This window comes from Diabrotica undecimpunctata, chromosome 1, assembly GCF_040954645.1.
Source record: "Diabrotica undecimpunctata isolate CICGRU chromosome 1, icDiaUnde3, whole genome shotgun sequence".
In the NCBI taxonomy this organism is placed as follows: Eukaryota; Metazoa; Arthropoda; class Insecta; order Coleoptera; family Chrysomelidae; genus Diabrotica; species Diabrotica undecimpunctata.
Genome location: NC_092803.1, coordinates 84,322,798 through 84,338,981, shown reverse-complemented (window position 1 = coordinate 84,338,981; position 16,184 = coordinate 84,322,798). Strand labels below are relative to the sequence as shown.

At 29.0% G+C, this 16,184-nt stretch overlaps 1 protein-coding gene across 1 annotated transcript in view; it reads right to left on the bottom strand.

Moving 5' to 3' along the window:
• Nucleotides 1–9,142, bottom strand: part of LOC140439493 (synaptic vesicle glycoprotein 2B-like) — a 131,040-nt gene extending 121,898 nt beyond the window's left edge. The window contains exon 1 of the mRNA XM_072529444.1: nt 8,853–9,142. Coding sequence (XP_072385545.1) covers nt 8,853–8,937 — 85 coding nt within the window. The 5' untranslated portion in view covers nt 8,938–9,142. The remainder of the gene's footprint in view (nt 1–8,852) is intronic.
• Nucleotides 9,143–16,184: the final 7,042 nt, after the last annotated feature.

Below are 16,184 nucleotides of genomic sequence, written 5' to 3'. Positions count from 1 at the left end.
ACCAAAGGAATGGCTTAACTTAGAATACATAGCTATATTACCTTAATGAGTCACTAACTAAAAATATTCCTTAAAGATCATACAGAATCGAATTTATAAAAAATATGAAAGAGACATAAGTGACTCTCAGTTTGGATTTAGAAAGGCCTTGGGAACAAGAGAGTCACTTTTTGCGATTCAAACACTCATTCAAAAATGCCCTGATCGCCAGAAAAAAGTTTATATCTGTTTCATCGACTACCAAAATGCTTTTGATAGAGTCCAGCATGAAAAATAGTTGTATGAACTACATAAAATGAAGCTAGACGAAAAAGATCTGGTATCCGACAAGGCTGTGTCATGTCTCCATTGCTCTTTAACCTGAACTTTGAAAGCATATTCAAATGTTTTTATACCTTTATATTCGGCAAAAAAATTATACAACCATCTCCCTTTGCAACTTAAATCTACAACTTATTTCCTTAAGTTCCGTAAATTGACAAAAGCCTATCTATCTGAAAGAGCATATTATTAATCAGTGGAAGAGTTTATTAACGACTAACTAAGAAATTACAGTACATTTAGATACAAGCAACAAACTATTTTTATATATATTTGCGTATCACATGCAGCAGCTTAAACTTATTCGTAAACTAGTTAGTAAGGTTTTATTATGCAATTTGCAATTTAGTGAAATTTTGCAATGGATTGTATATTTTATTTTGTGATATTGACGGTTTGTACTTTTAGTAAATTTTAATTGTTATTGTTATTTTTTTTACTGTTTGTAAGCTTTGTCCATAAAATTGTACAATATTTGGGTATCACATGCAGCAGCTTAAACTTACTCGTAAACTAGTTCGTAAGGGTTTATTATGCAGTTTGCAATTTAATGAAGTTTTGCAATGGATTTTATATTCTATTATGTTTTATTTTGTGATATTGATGATTTATGTAATTTTAAAAATTTGTCAAAAATTAACAGAGAAACTTTTTCCACAGCTTAAAATCTTCCCTTTGAGTTATTCTATAACGCCCATTAGCCAGATTTTCAAAGTTTATAGCTTAATTTTGTTTAAATCTCTTATAAACAAATTAAATATAAACAAACTTTTTAGTGAAATTTTTAATGTTTAGTTCTTATAACTTTTTTACTAATAAAGATAAAGTAATATTGCTAATAAAGTAATAAAGTTTATTTAAAGGTGAAACAATTACCTTTAAAATTAGTGGAGTTCTAAAGTTAGTCGCACGTATAAAAGCTGAGTTATACCTTAAAAACCCCGCCAAATGACTATTTTGCAATTCTTTTTCACGAAATTTGTTATAGCTCCGGTTTTAATAATCGTATCAAAGTTTACCAGACGCCATTTTGTTAATTTTTTTGAAAAATGAACAATTTTCATTGTGGTAAAATTAAATTGCTCTAATAGTTTATGAGATGCAATCATTTAAACAATTAAATTGTTAATATCAAATTATCTTACGGGTTTTTAGCCTGGTACCCTAGAAAAATTGAATCTACGCACCAAAAAACATAAAAAAAGTCAAGGTACCAAGGGGACATAAAAGTGCATACTCAATCCATCCTGGGTCTTAGACTACCTACTAGCAGAAATTTACAAATATATATATATATATATATATATATATATATATATATATATATATCACATGATAAAGTAGAACAGAAAATTAAAATACTTGAAGAAAAAATAAAATAATTTAAAGTGTGACAGAATCTCATGCAATATTGAATTACATAATTAAAGGAAGAGGTTAGTACTGATTCTGTAGTTTTGGAGATTGCTAACGATCTGCTATGCTGTAAGATTCAAGTAACATACATTAAAGAATGTACTAGGAAGAACACAAAAAGAGGCTCTGCTATAATAATAATAAAACAATAATAAAAAACAAAATAATGAAATGTCGACAAAGGAAAAAGTTAGACTCAGATATGCTCAGCTGTAATAAAAACAATAAAACAAAAACCCAAATATATGTCAATGAGTTCCTTACACAAGATGGTAGAAATTTGTTTAATATGGCCTACAAAACTAAAAAACAAAAAGGTTATAAATATCAATGGCTTAGAAAGGGGAAAATCTATTTGACAAAAGAAGATGAAAGTCCTCTTATACGAATAACATGTGAGGAAACAATAATTGGATTACCATAAGATATGAAACAAAATGGCTCTGAATCAAAATATTCAAGCTTGTTTATTCGATAGTTTAGAAGGGTTTTATAACACAGGTGGACTAAGTGCTAAATTTAAACTCATGTACATGAATAGTCGCTCAATTAGAAACAAACTTGGTGAGATTGAAATCTTATGTTACCAAATTTTACCTGATATTGTGATAATAACGGAGTCATGGTTATATCCGGAAGAAGAAAAGTTCTTTAACATCACTGGTTATCAGTAATTTTATGTAAGCAGAGAAAAGCGAGGTGGTGGTGTTGGTATTTCAGTAAAAGATCTCTACATAGTTAGTGATATTACTCGATATGATAATATGTGTTCAATGTTATTTCTTTATATTGAAAAAGTCAATATAATTTTTGGTGCAATATATAGACCATAGGATTTTAGAGTATATGAATTTTACTCTATTCTAGAAAACAAATTTGACATGTTGAATGAGCTGAATAAGAAATGTTGGATTATGGGGGATATTAAAGTGGACTATAAGTACCAAACCACAAAATGATCTTAAAGTGCTTCTAAATATTAACGCTTTTTTCTCTTTAAATCAAAGTATACCTACTAGAATCACAAGTAATACAAAATCACTTATAGAGTATACATTCACCAATACTAAATTAAATCCTGAACTGGCAGTTATAGAAGCATGTATCAATGATCACCGAATACAAATCTTATGCAGCCAAACACAGTCAAATCAATCTGAACATTATTGTATGTTTAATAGGCTAAATAAAGACAGATTTAAGTGTGAGTTACTTCAATTACTGGAGAAAATCTGGGACGACTCCATTATTTTATGTGATGAAATAATTAGAACCTTCCAAATAAACCTCGTACAAGTTAAACTAAAAAATCGTTTTCGAACAAATAGTGCCCCGTGGTTTAATGTTGACATACTAAAATTAGTACAAGAAAGAAACTATCACTACAAAAGGTCTAAGATGTACCCCAATAGCAACTATTTACTTCAACTTATATAACATCTCAGCAGACACTCACAGAAAACATTGAACAGAGAAAAAGAGAATTTTATCAAATGGAGATAACAGCAGATGAAAATGATCCAAAAAAATTTGGACTATACTAAACACCATATACATAATAAAAAGCTAACAAAAAAACCAACAACAATTTCCAAACTTATAATAGACAATTTAGTTATTGATGATCCTAACCTCATCTCTAACAAGCTCAATGACTACTTTGCTACAGTTGGTTCGGAACTTGCTCAGGTCATTCAACCCTCTGGATATGTTCCACCAGGACCACCCTTAAACAACATTTTTTCATGGAGTTTCACAACAAACAAGGAAATTGAAGATATAATAAATAAATTAAAGGGTAAAACAGTATGTGAACTAGACAAGTTATGAGTTGATACTATTAAAGAGTCCAAGAGTGAGATATCAACTATTTTAAGTACTCTAGTAAATTTAACATACACTACAGGAAGTGTTCCCAGTGCTCTAAAAATGACAAAAGTTATTACAGTATATAAAGGAGGTAACTCCTCAATGTCTATAGATAAATTCACATTCAGATGGCAGCGTTCCAGAGATAGGCCTGTACTTTCTATATGCCAGAAATAACTACATTGTTGTCAGTTTTTAATCGTACCTACAATCGTACGTTATGGGCCGGCTCCTATAAAAGAATTATAATTTCGGAAATATTTATGAATGTGAAACGGAAAAATACTACATTTTTTTAATTATATAATTTTTCTGTTGGTATTTTAAAAATAGAAAGTTATATTTCGGAAATCTGGTCTTTTCGGAATTATATCTTCTGTTCAAAATTGTTTACAATTCGTGGAAATGAAATAATTATTTGTATAATCCGTTTTTGATCTTAATGTCCTTTTAATGACACACTTTCTCTACCTGCATTTACAGTTACAGACATTAAAAAATAATTTAGAATTAAAAAAGTATACCTATTTATAAATTCAAAATTATTGTCTAATGCCAGCAATTATAAATTCAGGTAAATACTTGAGAGTCATTAAAAGAATTTTCAGTTGATATCAGACGTTTGTGTCGTGTCAGTGTCAAAATGGCCGCGAGTGTAATAAAATTCAAAAACGGTAATTTGTTAAATAGTGAATGCAAAAAATAGTGTTAAATGTTTTTAACTATTTATCAAACAGTAATAATGATAAAAGTGTATCAACAATAGTGCGGGAAGTTTCTGCTATGACTGGAGTCTCTGAGCGAACGATATTCCGATATAGAAGTGAAAGTAAAAATGGTCCACTCGTAACTCCTATAAGAAAAAAAAAAGAACCGGTTATTTGAATAGTCGTGAGAATAGATATGATAAAGCAACTCGGTCTAGAATAAGACAAGTAGTGCACGGTTTTTTTATGGACAATATTCCTCCAACCCTTGACGTAGTACTAGAAAAAATTAAGCAAATGGAGCATCTTCCGAATTTTTCCAAGAGTACGTTGAGAAGACTATTGCACGACATGGGTTTTATATATGGCAAACAAGGTAGAAATTCAATATTAATAGAAAAACAAGAAATAGTCGCTTGGAGGCGTCACTATCTCCGGGAAATAAAGAAACTGAGGAACGAAGGAGCCAATATCATTTATATGGACGAATCATGGGTTAATACTGGAATAACCAATGGGCAAGTATGGCAAGATACAACAATAAAAAATAGCCGACAGGCTTTCGTAAATGGACTTACCACAGGTTTAAAAACTCCGACCGGAAAAGGACCAAGATTTGTTTTAGTCCATGCAGGAAACAAAGACGGATTTGTTGAAGGTGCTGACATCACTTTTCTTGCCAAAAAAGGTGCTGAAGATTATCATGAAGAGATGGACGGAGATCTATTTGAAAAATGGTTTGAAGAGATGTTAATACCGAATCTCCCAAAAAATAAAAAGAATGTCATTATCTTGGACAATGCATCTTATCACTCTAGGAAATTAAATTTTCCCAAACAATATTGGGTGAAACGTCAAATTAAGGAGTGGCTCTATGAAAAGGACATTTATTTTGAAGAAGATTACTTAAAAAATGAACTTCTGGAAACTGCTAATGTATTTAAAAATATTTATGACAAATACAAAATTGATTGTATTGGTGAAAAATACAGGAATCACAGTGACGAACAATGCCGCGTAGATGTACATATCTTAAGACTTCCGCCTTATCACTGTGAACTGAACCCAATAGAAATGGTGTGGAGTGAAGTGAAACGGTACGTGTCCTCTAAGAATTCAAGTTTCAAACAAAACGACGTTAAAACATTGATTTATGAAGGTTATGATAAAGTACAGAACAATGGACATTGGAAAAATTACGTCAACCATGTTATAAAATTGGAGAATAATTTTTGGACAGTAGACAACATTCAAGATGACATTGAACCTATTAGAATTTCATTAAACGATGACTCTGAAGATGAACTAGATTATGAAAATGAAGATGATTGAAAATTGTTTTTCGGGGGTATTCTTTTCTCAGTAAAGGTAATAAAATATTTAGTTGATCTGGTTGAAATGTAGCACACTTAAATAACTCATTAATCGACATAATTTCAAGTAGTTATATTAGACGTCATTATGCAAAAAATAAAGTTATGAACATTTAATAAATTAGTGCACAATTGAGGCCCCTAGAACACAAGGGGTGTAAGTGCCAAAAACAAAGTTTTGAAAAATCTTTGTTCAAAGTTCGATATAAATTTAAAAACCTAGGTAGCACTTTTTCAGTTTTCAGCATGTTTTCAATGACATGTAATTTTTGATGGTGTTATTGTTGTTAATGTAGAAAGTTTGAAGCCAAAAGTACGTGCCTGTTGTTACATATCAGTTGCTAAGTGATAAGCAACTGCACTTACACCCTTGTGTTCTAGGGGCCTCAATTAGGGGTTTTTTGCAATTATCTCAGTCATTTGTTTATGTATTTTAATTTACAAACTAAAAAATTAAAAAACTGTTTAAGATCTGCAACATTTATTTGAAACATTTTTCCCTAAAATGCACGAGGAACAAAATAGGCAAAAAAATGATTTTTTCCAAACTTCATCTTTCTTTAAAAAATAAACAAAGCAAAATTGGCTGTAATTCTTCAAGGAATCATCATCAGTTATCCCTTATCTACCGTTTAGAACATTAAAAAACCTGTAGAATATTTTTCATATTTTTTTCCCTATTAACTGCGGTATTATGTATAAAAGCATTTTAGGAATTATTACCATTTATTTCATTCACGAATTTTCTATTAACAACTTTAGCTTACCTAAACATATCTTAGTTTACCGTGAGTTTGGCCCTGATTATTTTACAAAAGTAGCAAAACTTACAATGGCAGTAGAATTGGCAACGCTGTTATCCTATATCCGTACACTGCCATCTCAACGTGACTTTATCTATAGTAATTATTGACCCATTTCACTTTTACCAACCATATCCAAGATTCTGGAAACTTGTTTAATAATAGAATCATGAATCATTTAGATAATGAAAATTTCGTCAGTCGCTCGAACAGCACATATAAATATAGGTGATTTTCAGGTCAGCCAGGCCAGTTCTTCACGGGCTCTCCTAGAGCATAGAACTCTAGAGGCTAGAGCATAGTGCTCTAGGGGCTCTGCTTCCTGCTTTAGACTCTGTGGCCGAGCTTTCATTCGACTATAATTGAAGTTTGATTTCGACCTTTACTGTTGTTATTTAAGAAATATCTTGTCTTTATCAAGACAAGACAACAATATACAGAGCGTCCGACGTATTTTTAAGGGTTTAAGACCCATATTTTCCACCCCGAGACGACAATACCTGCATTATATACTTTAGCAAAAACCCCAACGACGCAAAAAATGAAATTACAGATGGTTAAAGGATGGTTAGATCATTATAAACTTACCCTTAATGCTGATAAATCAAGTTATATGGTGATAACAGGGAGAGAAGAGTGGCAACAGTTAACGATAGTACTTGAATCAAGGCCTTTACAAAAAGTGGAATAAATTAAATATTTAGGACTGTACATTTACCACAGACTTACTTGGGAGTATCACATACAACCTTTATCCAAAAAAATCTCACCTGCAATTGGAGTTCTTGGAAGAGCAGCAAATTATGTAGAAATTAAATATAGGAAAAATATATTACAGTTTAATAGATAGTCATGTTACCTATTTAACTCAAATTTGGGGAAAAGCCAGACATAACTATCTTCATGCTCTTTATGTGCTTCAAAATACAGCTATAAAAAAATTTTTAGACTGCCAAGACTCTTCCCAACAAAAGAACTATATATATATATATATATATATATATATATATATATATATATATATATATATATATATATATATATATATATATACATATATATATATATATATATATATATATATATATATATATATATATATACCAAGTATGTACGTTCCTACACCAGTGTCAAATGGAGAAATTTCACTCTAATATGGAAACAACTGCCACTCATCAAGTTTACAACTATAACGTAAGAAATAGATTCCACCTTAGAGCTACAGCAATGAACACAACTGCAGGACAACTAAGCGTTATGGTAGAAGGAATGAAGTACTACAACCTTATCCCGGACATAGTGAAGTCAATGAACATCAATGCCTTCAAACGAAAATAAAAAAAATCTAATTTATGAGAACCTTTTTCTAACCTCCTCACACTGACATTTTTACATTTGTTTTTTTTGTTGTTTCCTTCTTTTATAAATAAGTTTAAGTTTTCTTTCTGTTATATAAATATTAATAATGATAATATATGTACACCATATACAATACAAGTTGTTTGCACAGTTAAACCTCATCTTCATATTAAAAGATTCTTAATGTGTTCAAGTTATTATATTAGTGTTTGTAATATATACTTTTTCTAGTTTGACCCACATAGTAGAGAAACAAAATAAGTATAAAATAGTGAGATATGAAATATTGTAGAAATAGTTATCTAAAGATCAAGAACTTATCTTAGAACAAAAATCTAAAAAGTATTTTAAAGTAGTTATAAAAGGTAAATCAGATGACAAAATAACACCATATTATCTGAACACGAGTTTACAAGGACATGAAAAAATGAAAAAAAATCTTATTGCTAAGCTGACAAAATTTATTATTTAAGGAAAATAAATGGCACGTAATTAAAGGAAAGATAATCTAAAGAAATTTAATATATAATCAGAATGGTTTCAGGAATGTCTGTGAGGTTTCAGGTAAATGTAAAATATTTCAGAATTAGTTTTGAATATTTTTATACCCTTTTGGAGTCTTATTAAGGCTTCTAAAGAAGTTTAGATTATGATTAAAATGATTAAAGTGACTCAGAAAAATCTTCAGAAATAACCAACAAGCTTTGCTCTACCAGATGCTCTGCTAGCTGCAGAAATTGGAATATTTCAGAACAGCCTGTTTAAATTAAAGAGTTTTGGTGAACATCAGGGCAATCTGCAATGTTTTAAGAATCTTAGAATTTTTGTAATGTGGCAAGATTTTTGGAATTGAAATTGTGCAGCTATAGTTAAATTAGTTTTGGGAATCGCAAAAGTAATTATGATTTGAACTAAACTAGAAGGATGGATTAACTTAAATATTATGATTTATGATGTATGTGTAAAATAAAAGAAGATAATTTTTAGTTCATTTATATACATACCTTCATATTTATTTAATAACTTATATTGTTCTTTTTCTTCATTTTCTGCGTCTTTGACAGATATTTTAGATTCACCTGAAGCCATTTTCTGTCATTATCAACTAAATCAAATCAATACTTCCATATAATTAACTTTGATAATTAATATAATAAATTCACTAATTATATTGTTGATAAGAAGTATAGCACTCAATACGGGAAGATAAAGTTCGCTACGGCGTGATTTCTATCATTTCATGATTTTGCAACCATATCATTTATTTCGTTAATACAAATCGTCTGATACAATAATCGTACAATGAGAATGTTTATTTGGATTGTTGGATTATTCAACTATTTAACGTCAGGCTTCGATACGTAATGATTCAACATATTAAAAAATAGTACAGTAAATATTTGAGTTTTGCTTAACGAATATTTCTCATCATATTTCATTGTTATTACATGTTTTGTCAACAGCATCTATATATATATATATATATATATATATATATATATATATATATATATATATATATATATATATTGTTATGAAATTAAAGCTCCTAAACAGTTTTTTTTTTATATGAATAGTATGAACATAAAACAAAATGACAATATTGAATATACCACATATATATTTAACTCAAACAATTGTATTATTGTTGTTAATTTAATAGTTGAAACTAGATTCAACAATAAGAAAGAAACTAAAAGCAAAAATAAGCAGAATTCACAGACATGTAACAAACCAATAAGGACTATATTGTATCACCAGATTTAATTAATGTTTTCAAAATAATTTTATTATTATTATAATTAAAACCAGTTGGTTTATTATAAACAAATTTAGCATAATAGAAATAAGATTCTTTTAATACGTGAGTTATTATAGCCACTGAGTTATAGTTGGTTGATAAACACTTTTCAATAAAAAAAAAAATATATAAAAAAAAATTAAACCAAAAACAATTGTTGATCATGAAATTGATTATGATTTAAACTTAAGTTATTGTTCGTTATATATATATTATATTATTTATGTAAGAGATACTTACAGAATAAGCCAATATAGCCACAACATAAAGATACAAAAAGCAAATATCAAACCACTTCGGATCGAGTGGAAATAAAAACCATAAATTTGTATTTATTAATTAATTACAATTTTTATTATAATCCAAATTCTAATATATACAAGTCAATAGAATCTTCAACAGTCCTAAAACAGATAAAATATTTAAGTCATTTATTCACAAAGTAAGAAGTTTCAATTTGTTAGTAAACATACAGTTAACATGGATAGAGCTCGGAAAATAAAACGTGTTAGGAGGTGAAATAGGATATATCTCATAAATAAGAGTTCAGAATGATATAATCTTTAATGGACAGGTAATCTGAAGACAATTCTCAGTGATTCAATATCAAAAATGCTTTCAGATAGCTTTAAAATTAAATAAAAGCAAAATAAAAGCAACTAATTCATGTTAAAATTGGTGTATGTCAAATTTGTTAGTAAAAATTTTAATATTTAAATTATCATTTGTTGTAGAAATTATATGTCAAAAGAATGCTTAAATTCTCTAGTATTTGTTTCAATTCATTTCAAAAGTCAATATAATTCTCAAGATTTAACAATTTATGAAAATTTAAAATATTTTTATTTTAATCATAAATGTCAAAAATATACAAAAATCCTGTCAGATCTTAAAAAACATTGTCAAAATGCTTGGAGATCTGGTAAGCAATGAAAATAAAAGATAGAAAATCAATAGTTACGAAGGGGCAGAAAATTTTTGATTATTTTTCAGCAGTCACAATTTTTCAAAAGTATTTTAAAAAACCTTAAAAAAAAAAAGTCCTGAATTATAACAAAGTATATTCAAATTACCTTGCCGATAAGAAACCATCGTTTCTGATTAAATTTTAGCAAAGCCTGCAGATTAACAGTATATTTTCCGATAAGGGAATTGTTAGCAGTCATCATAAAGAGGTCCACAGCTACCAGAAAGGTGAGTTTTTCCACTCATTTGAATTCTCGCTGAATAAAGAGACCGTTTGGTGTTTATTTTTGACTGAAGATCATTTAAAATTCATTTTGGGTACTTATAAATATTTCTCAACCATTGGAGAGATAATTCTGATAGTTTTGCGGCCCTAATCCATTAGAAGACGTCACTGAAAGATGCAATCTTTGTTATTGAAGATTTCCATAAAATTTTTAGAGAAGGGATTATCTGAAAGACGAAAGTGAACTTTAATAAAGTTAAACGCAAGTTTTGAAATTTCTTTAGAAATAATCTTACCTTTTTTTTTTTAACAGCCTATATCATTCTAAATCATCTTTGTGTTAAAAAACAAAATAATTTGAAGTCAAGTTCACAAAAATTTTATTATCGCTTTTGTAATATTAACCAAATATAATTCACCGTTTCTTTTGCTTACTAAAATCATTAAACAAAACAGTTAAACTAAAAAATTGAAGGATTATAAACCTTTGTTTTCGCTCTAAAAAGATAGTAAGTGAGGTTATAAATACTTTGACAAACAAACACGTATTAGATCTTAGATCAAGTATTTCTTGTTGCAACTTCACAAAACACTAATTTCATATACTTACTTCAATATTGTATTACGTCATAAATCTAAATCCATTCATATTATTATTAAACGGTTAAGTATTGGCTTATTTATTGGAAGAATCTTAAATAATTTTTTTTATATATTATACAAGATATCGTTGTGTAATATTTAATTGATCACTTGTGAATAATTGCACAGTACATTAAAAATAAAACTTCTTGTGTGGTGATTTTTGCTTTATATAATTTTATATAGCTTTATCAAGCAGTACAGGTCACAGAACTCGCTTGAGTTAAGAGTCTGCATGTTCTAAGACAAATAAGTAAAAAAAATTTTAAATTCAAAATACAGATTTAGAGAATACAAGGTGAGTAGAATAAATGTTTGTCAAATTTTTTTTATTTTCAGGCGTTCAATAATTTTTATTAAAAGCATTTCTAAATTTAACAATATTACAAATTAATCAACTTAAAAAAAATTATTTTTGTCTTCATAAAGCTAGCCGGTAAATAAGAGCAACTTGTAGTTTTCTTGCATCGAATTCACAAATCATAACAATTTGGCGCCCAACGTGGGGCTGTGTATTTGGACGGTGACAGGTAGTGCATTATAACAAAGTATTAACCAGTGGTGTACCTTAAACATTTAATAACATAATATACAGGGTGTTAAGAGTATAATTTGTGTAGATAATAAGTTTATTGAGTGAATTGAAATTAAATAAAAATAAACATGGACAAAAGAAAGACTAGATCACATAAGAACGTAGAAGAAGAACAGGAAGTGACAGACAGAACCGAAGAACAAATTAAAGAGACTGAAGAAGTACAGGAGACAATGGAGGAGAAAAGACAGCCAGAAGAAGCACAAATGGAAAGGCAAATGGCAAGTGGAGACCAAGCTCAGCCCGTAAAGAAGGATGAATTGGACTTTCACAAGATGATGGCAATTTTGTTACAGGAAATAAAAAAAACTGAGCAAAATATAAACCAGAAAGCAGAAGAAAATAAACAACATATGACAAAAGAACTTGAAGATACAAAAAAAGAAATAAAACGGGAAATAACACAAAATTTTGATGACAAAATACAACAGATGGCACAACAGGTTGAGGATAAGTTGGGAAAGAAGATAGAAGAAGTAAAAGAAGAGTTAACCCTAGAAATGGCCAAGATGGAAGAGCAGTGCAAAGAACAAATGGAAGTGTTATCGGCACAGCTGGAAAAGAATAATGAAACTCAAAATAAAAAGATTGAATTAATGGAACAAAATTTGAAGCTAGAACAACAAAATAACCAAAAAAAGTTCGAAGATATTGACGAACAAATGGGAGTGTTGGCAGTACAGCTGGAGCATCATATAGAGCAGAAGGAAGAGATATTTCGACGAGACATTAATGAACAGTGGAAGAAAAAAGAAGATGAAATAGATGAAAATATGAATAAGACCAAAGAGATAATGGAGAAAAAAATTGGGAGAGTACAAGAGTCTCTTAAAGAAGTGACACAGAAGGAATTGGATGCAAGGCCGGTTGTACAAACGGTCGAAAGAGATTGTAAAATCTATTTTAGTGGAAGAATAAAACAGCAGCATCCAGTACCTTTCATGAAATTCCTTAGGCACAGATATGCATCTTACAGAAATTTCGAAGACTTTAAAGAATTCATCAGAAACCAGATGACGGATGAGGCGTTACTATGGTTTTCGAACAAAGAAAATGAGTTGGTGGATCTGGAAGACTTTGCGACCAAATTCAGTGAATATTTCTGGGGTCAAGCACAACAGCGTTCAATCAAAAACGAGCTGTTAAGTGGCAAATACAACCCAAATCGTAGCATGTCATACCACCGGTACGCCATGCAAATTTACAGCACAGCTCAATACTTAGACTGTGGTTTTAACGAAGAATACATTGTGGGTTGTATCGTGCAACACTTTGATCGGACATTGGAAGATATCATGATGTTATACAACTTTAAAGAAATAGACAAACTGTGCCAATTTTTGATGATGCATGAGCAACGAAACCCCATGTATCAAAACAATGACCAAGCAAATAATAATAATAATAACAACTTCAATGGGAGCAATAACTACAGCAGAAACAATAATCAGAACGGCAATAATTTCAATAATCATCGTAATTTTAACAATAACTATAGACAAAATAATGGTAACAACAACTATAATAACTCGAACTTTAGGAATAATAATAATAACTACCGCAACCAAAATAATCAGAACTTTAATCGCCAAAACTATAATCGTAACAATCAAACTAACAACAATAACTATGGAAATAATGGACGGTATCAAAACGGTAATTACAATAATCAAAACAACGGAAATTTTAACAGAAATAATTACAATAATAACAACAGAAACTTTAACTCCAATGGCAATATGAATCATGCATTTTCAAACAGTGCCATTCAACAGAATCAGACAAACAATTCACAACAACAGTCAAATCAAAACTACACAAACAATCGAAACCATAACACTAGAAGTCTAGAAGATATAAATAGAAATAACCAAAAAAGACAAGTGAATTTTCTAAGTCACCATCAATCATACACCGACGTCAGTCAACAAGAGTCACCAATTGAAACACTCAACACATCATCACCATCACAACCCTTTGACACACAATACACAACAGATTCACAATCACCAAATTTTCAATAAAGCACCTGCTAAATGCGGCCGTATGTCACTATGAGCATCCAAGGGAGTTCATAACATTTGGGGAAGAAAAGAAAAATCAAAATTTGCAAGGGTTAATTTTAATTCAGGGTAAATTCTTTCAAAAACAAGTTAAAATTTTAATAGACACGGGTTCTGAAGTTTCACTAATTGACAATAAAGTTATTAATGAATTAAATTTTCAAAAATATTGTTATTCAATTCCAAAGGTTAATCTAGTGGGTGCAAACAACAAAAAACTATATGAAGCAAAGAAGGGAATAATGAGAAAAGTATTCTTTGATACAACCGAATATAGTATGCAATTCAATAGAACCTGAATATGACCAAATTTGTCAAGATGTAAAACTAAGAATCATCAAGAATGGAGAGAAATATTTGAAAAGACAAAACAAAAGGAAGATGAGAACAAACCGAAAATTTCAAAAAGGAGAAATAGTATTAATTAGAGCACATAGGGTAAGCAATTATAGAGATAACATTTGTAACAAACTTTTACCACCATTGGAGGGACCTTATGAAGTTGAAACAGAAGATGGAGAAAATAGTTATTTATTGAAATATCCTGAGAGTGGGTATCTTAGAGGAGTTTTTAACATAAAAGACATTTACAAATATGAACAATAAGTGAAGAAATAAGAAGACATTATTAATTTTAAGTTATATTTATAAAATGAAACAATTTTTTTTTAAGTAAAGGACATGAATGGGATACAGAAGATGGAATAATAATAATAATAATGCTGCTATTTATGAAAAATGATGAAATATGAATTATTGCGGATATTATGATTATGAATATGATATATAATATAATATGAATTATGATGAATTATGAAAGATTATAATGATATAATTATGCAGTATAATAATAAAACTTGGAATGGAATTACAGAAGAAGGATTGGAGAGGAAAAATTTGAAACGAAGATGGCAGAACTCTAAGAAACCAAGGAAGAAAAACAACTATAAAATGGATTCAAAAGTAGAATATAAACTCAACCCTCAACGAAAACTTATTAAAAATAACCGAATGATAATAAAGTCACATTCAAACTAGCTTACACTCTAACCACAAAATGCAGCTCACACGTGCTTAAATAAAACTTAAACTCTATATTTTTTTGTATATATTCAAAATAAAACATGCATTAATAAAACAAACTAAAGCAACTTAAGCTTACACATGCAAAATTAAAAGAACAAAACTAATTATTATTTTTTTTTCAAAGAGAGCATTCAAACTATCTGCAGCATAATTGTATACCATATATATGCAACTGAATCAAAAATTTAATTGTTTTCAACCATCACACATTCATAAAATCACTGAAACATACACTTGTGTCAACGTTCAGAGAAACAATCACACAACTTGCAAAAACCAGTCAAAGAAAAATGAATATTTGATATTTGCCAAGAAACTTGTCAAATATGAAATATTAATTTTTGGAGAATTGTTATGAAATTAAAGCTCCTAAACAGTTTTTTTTTTTATATGAATAGTATGAACATAAAACAAAATGACAATATTGAATATACCACATATATATTTAACTCAAACAATTGTATTATTGTTGTTAATTTAATAGTTGAAACTAGATTCAACAATAAGAAAGAAACTAAAAGCAAAAATAAGCAGAATTCACAGACATGTAACAAACCAATAAGGACTATATTGTATCACCAGATTTAATTAATGTTTTCAAAATAATTTTATTATTATTATAATTAAAACCAGTTGGTTTATTATAAACAAATTTAGCATAATAGAAATAAGATTCTTTTAATACGTGAGTTATTATAGCCACTGAGTTATAGTTGGTTGATAAACACTTTTCAATAAAAAAAAAAATATATAAAAAAAAATTAAACCAAAAACAATTGTTGATCATGAAATTGATTATGATTTAAACTTAAGTTATTGTTCGTTATATATATATTATATTATTTATGTAAGAGATACTTACAGAATAAGCCAATATAGCCACAACATAAAGATACAAAAAGCAAATATCAAACCACTTCGGATCGAGTGGAAATAAAAACCATAAATTTGTATTTA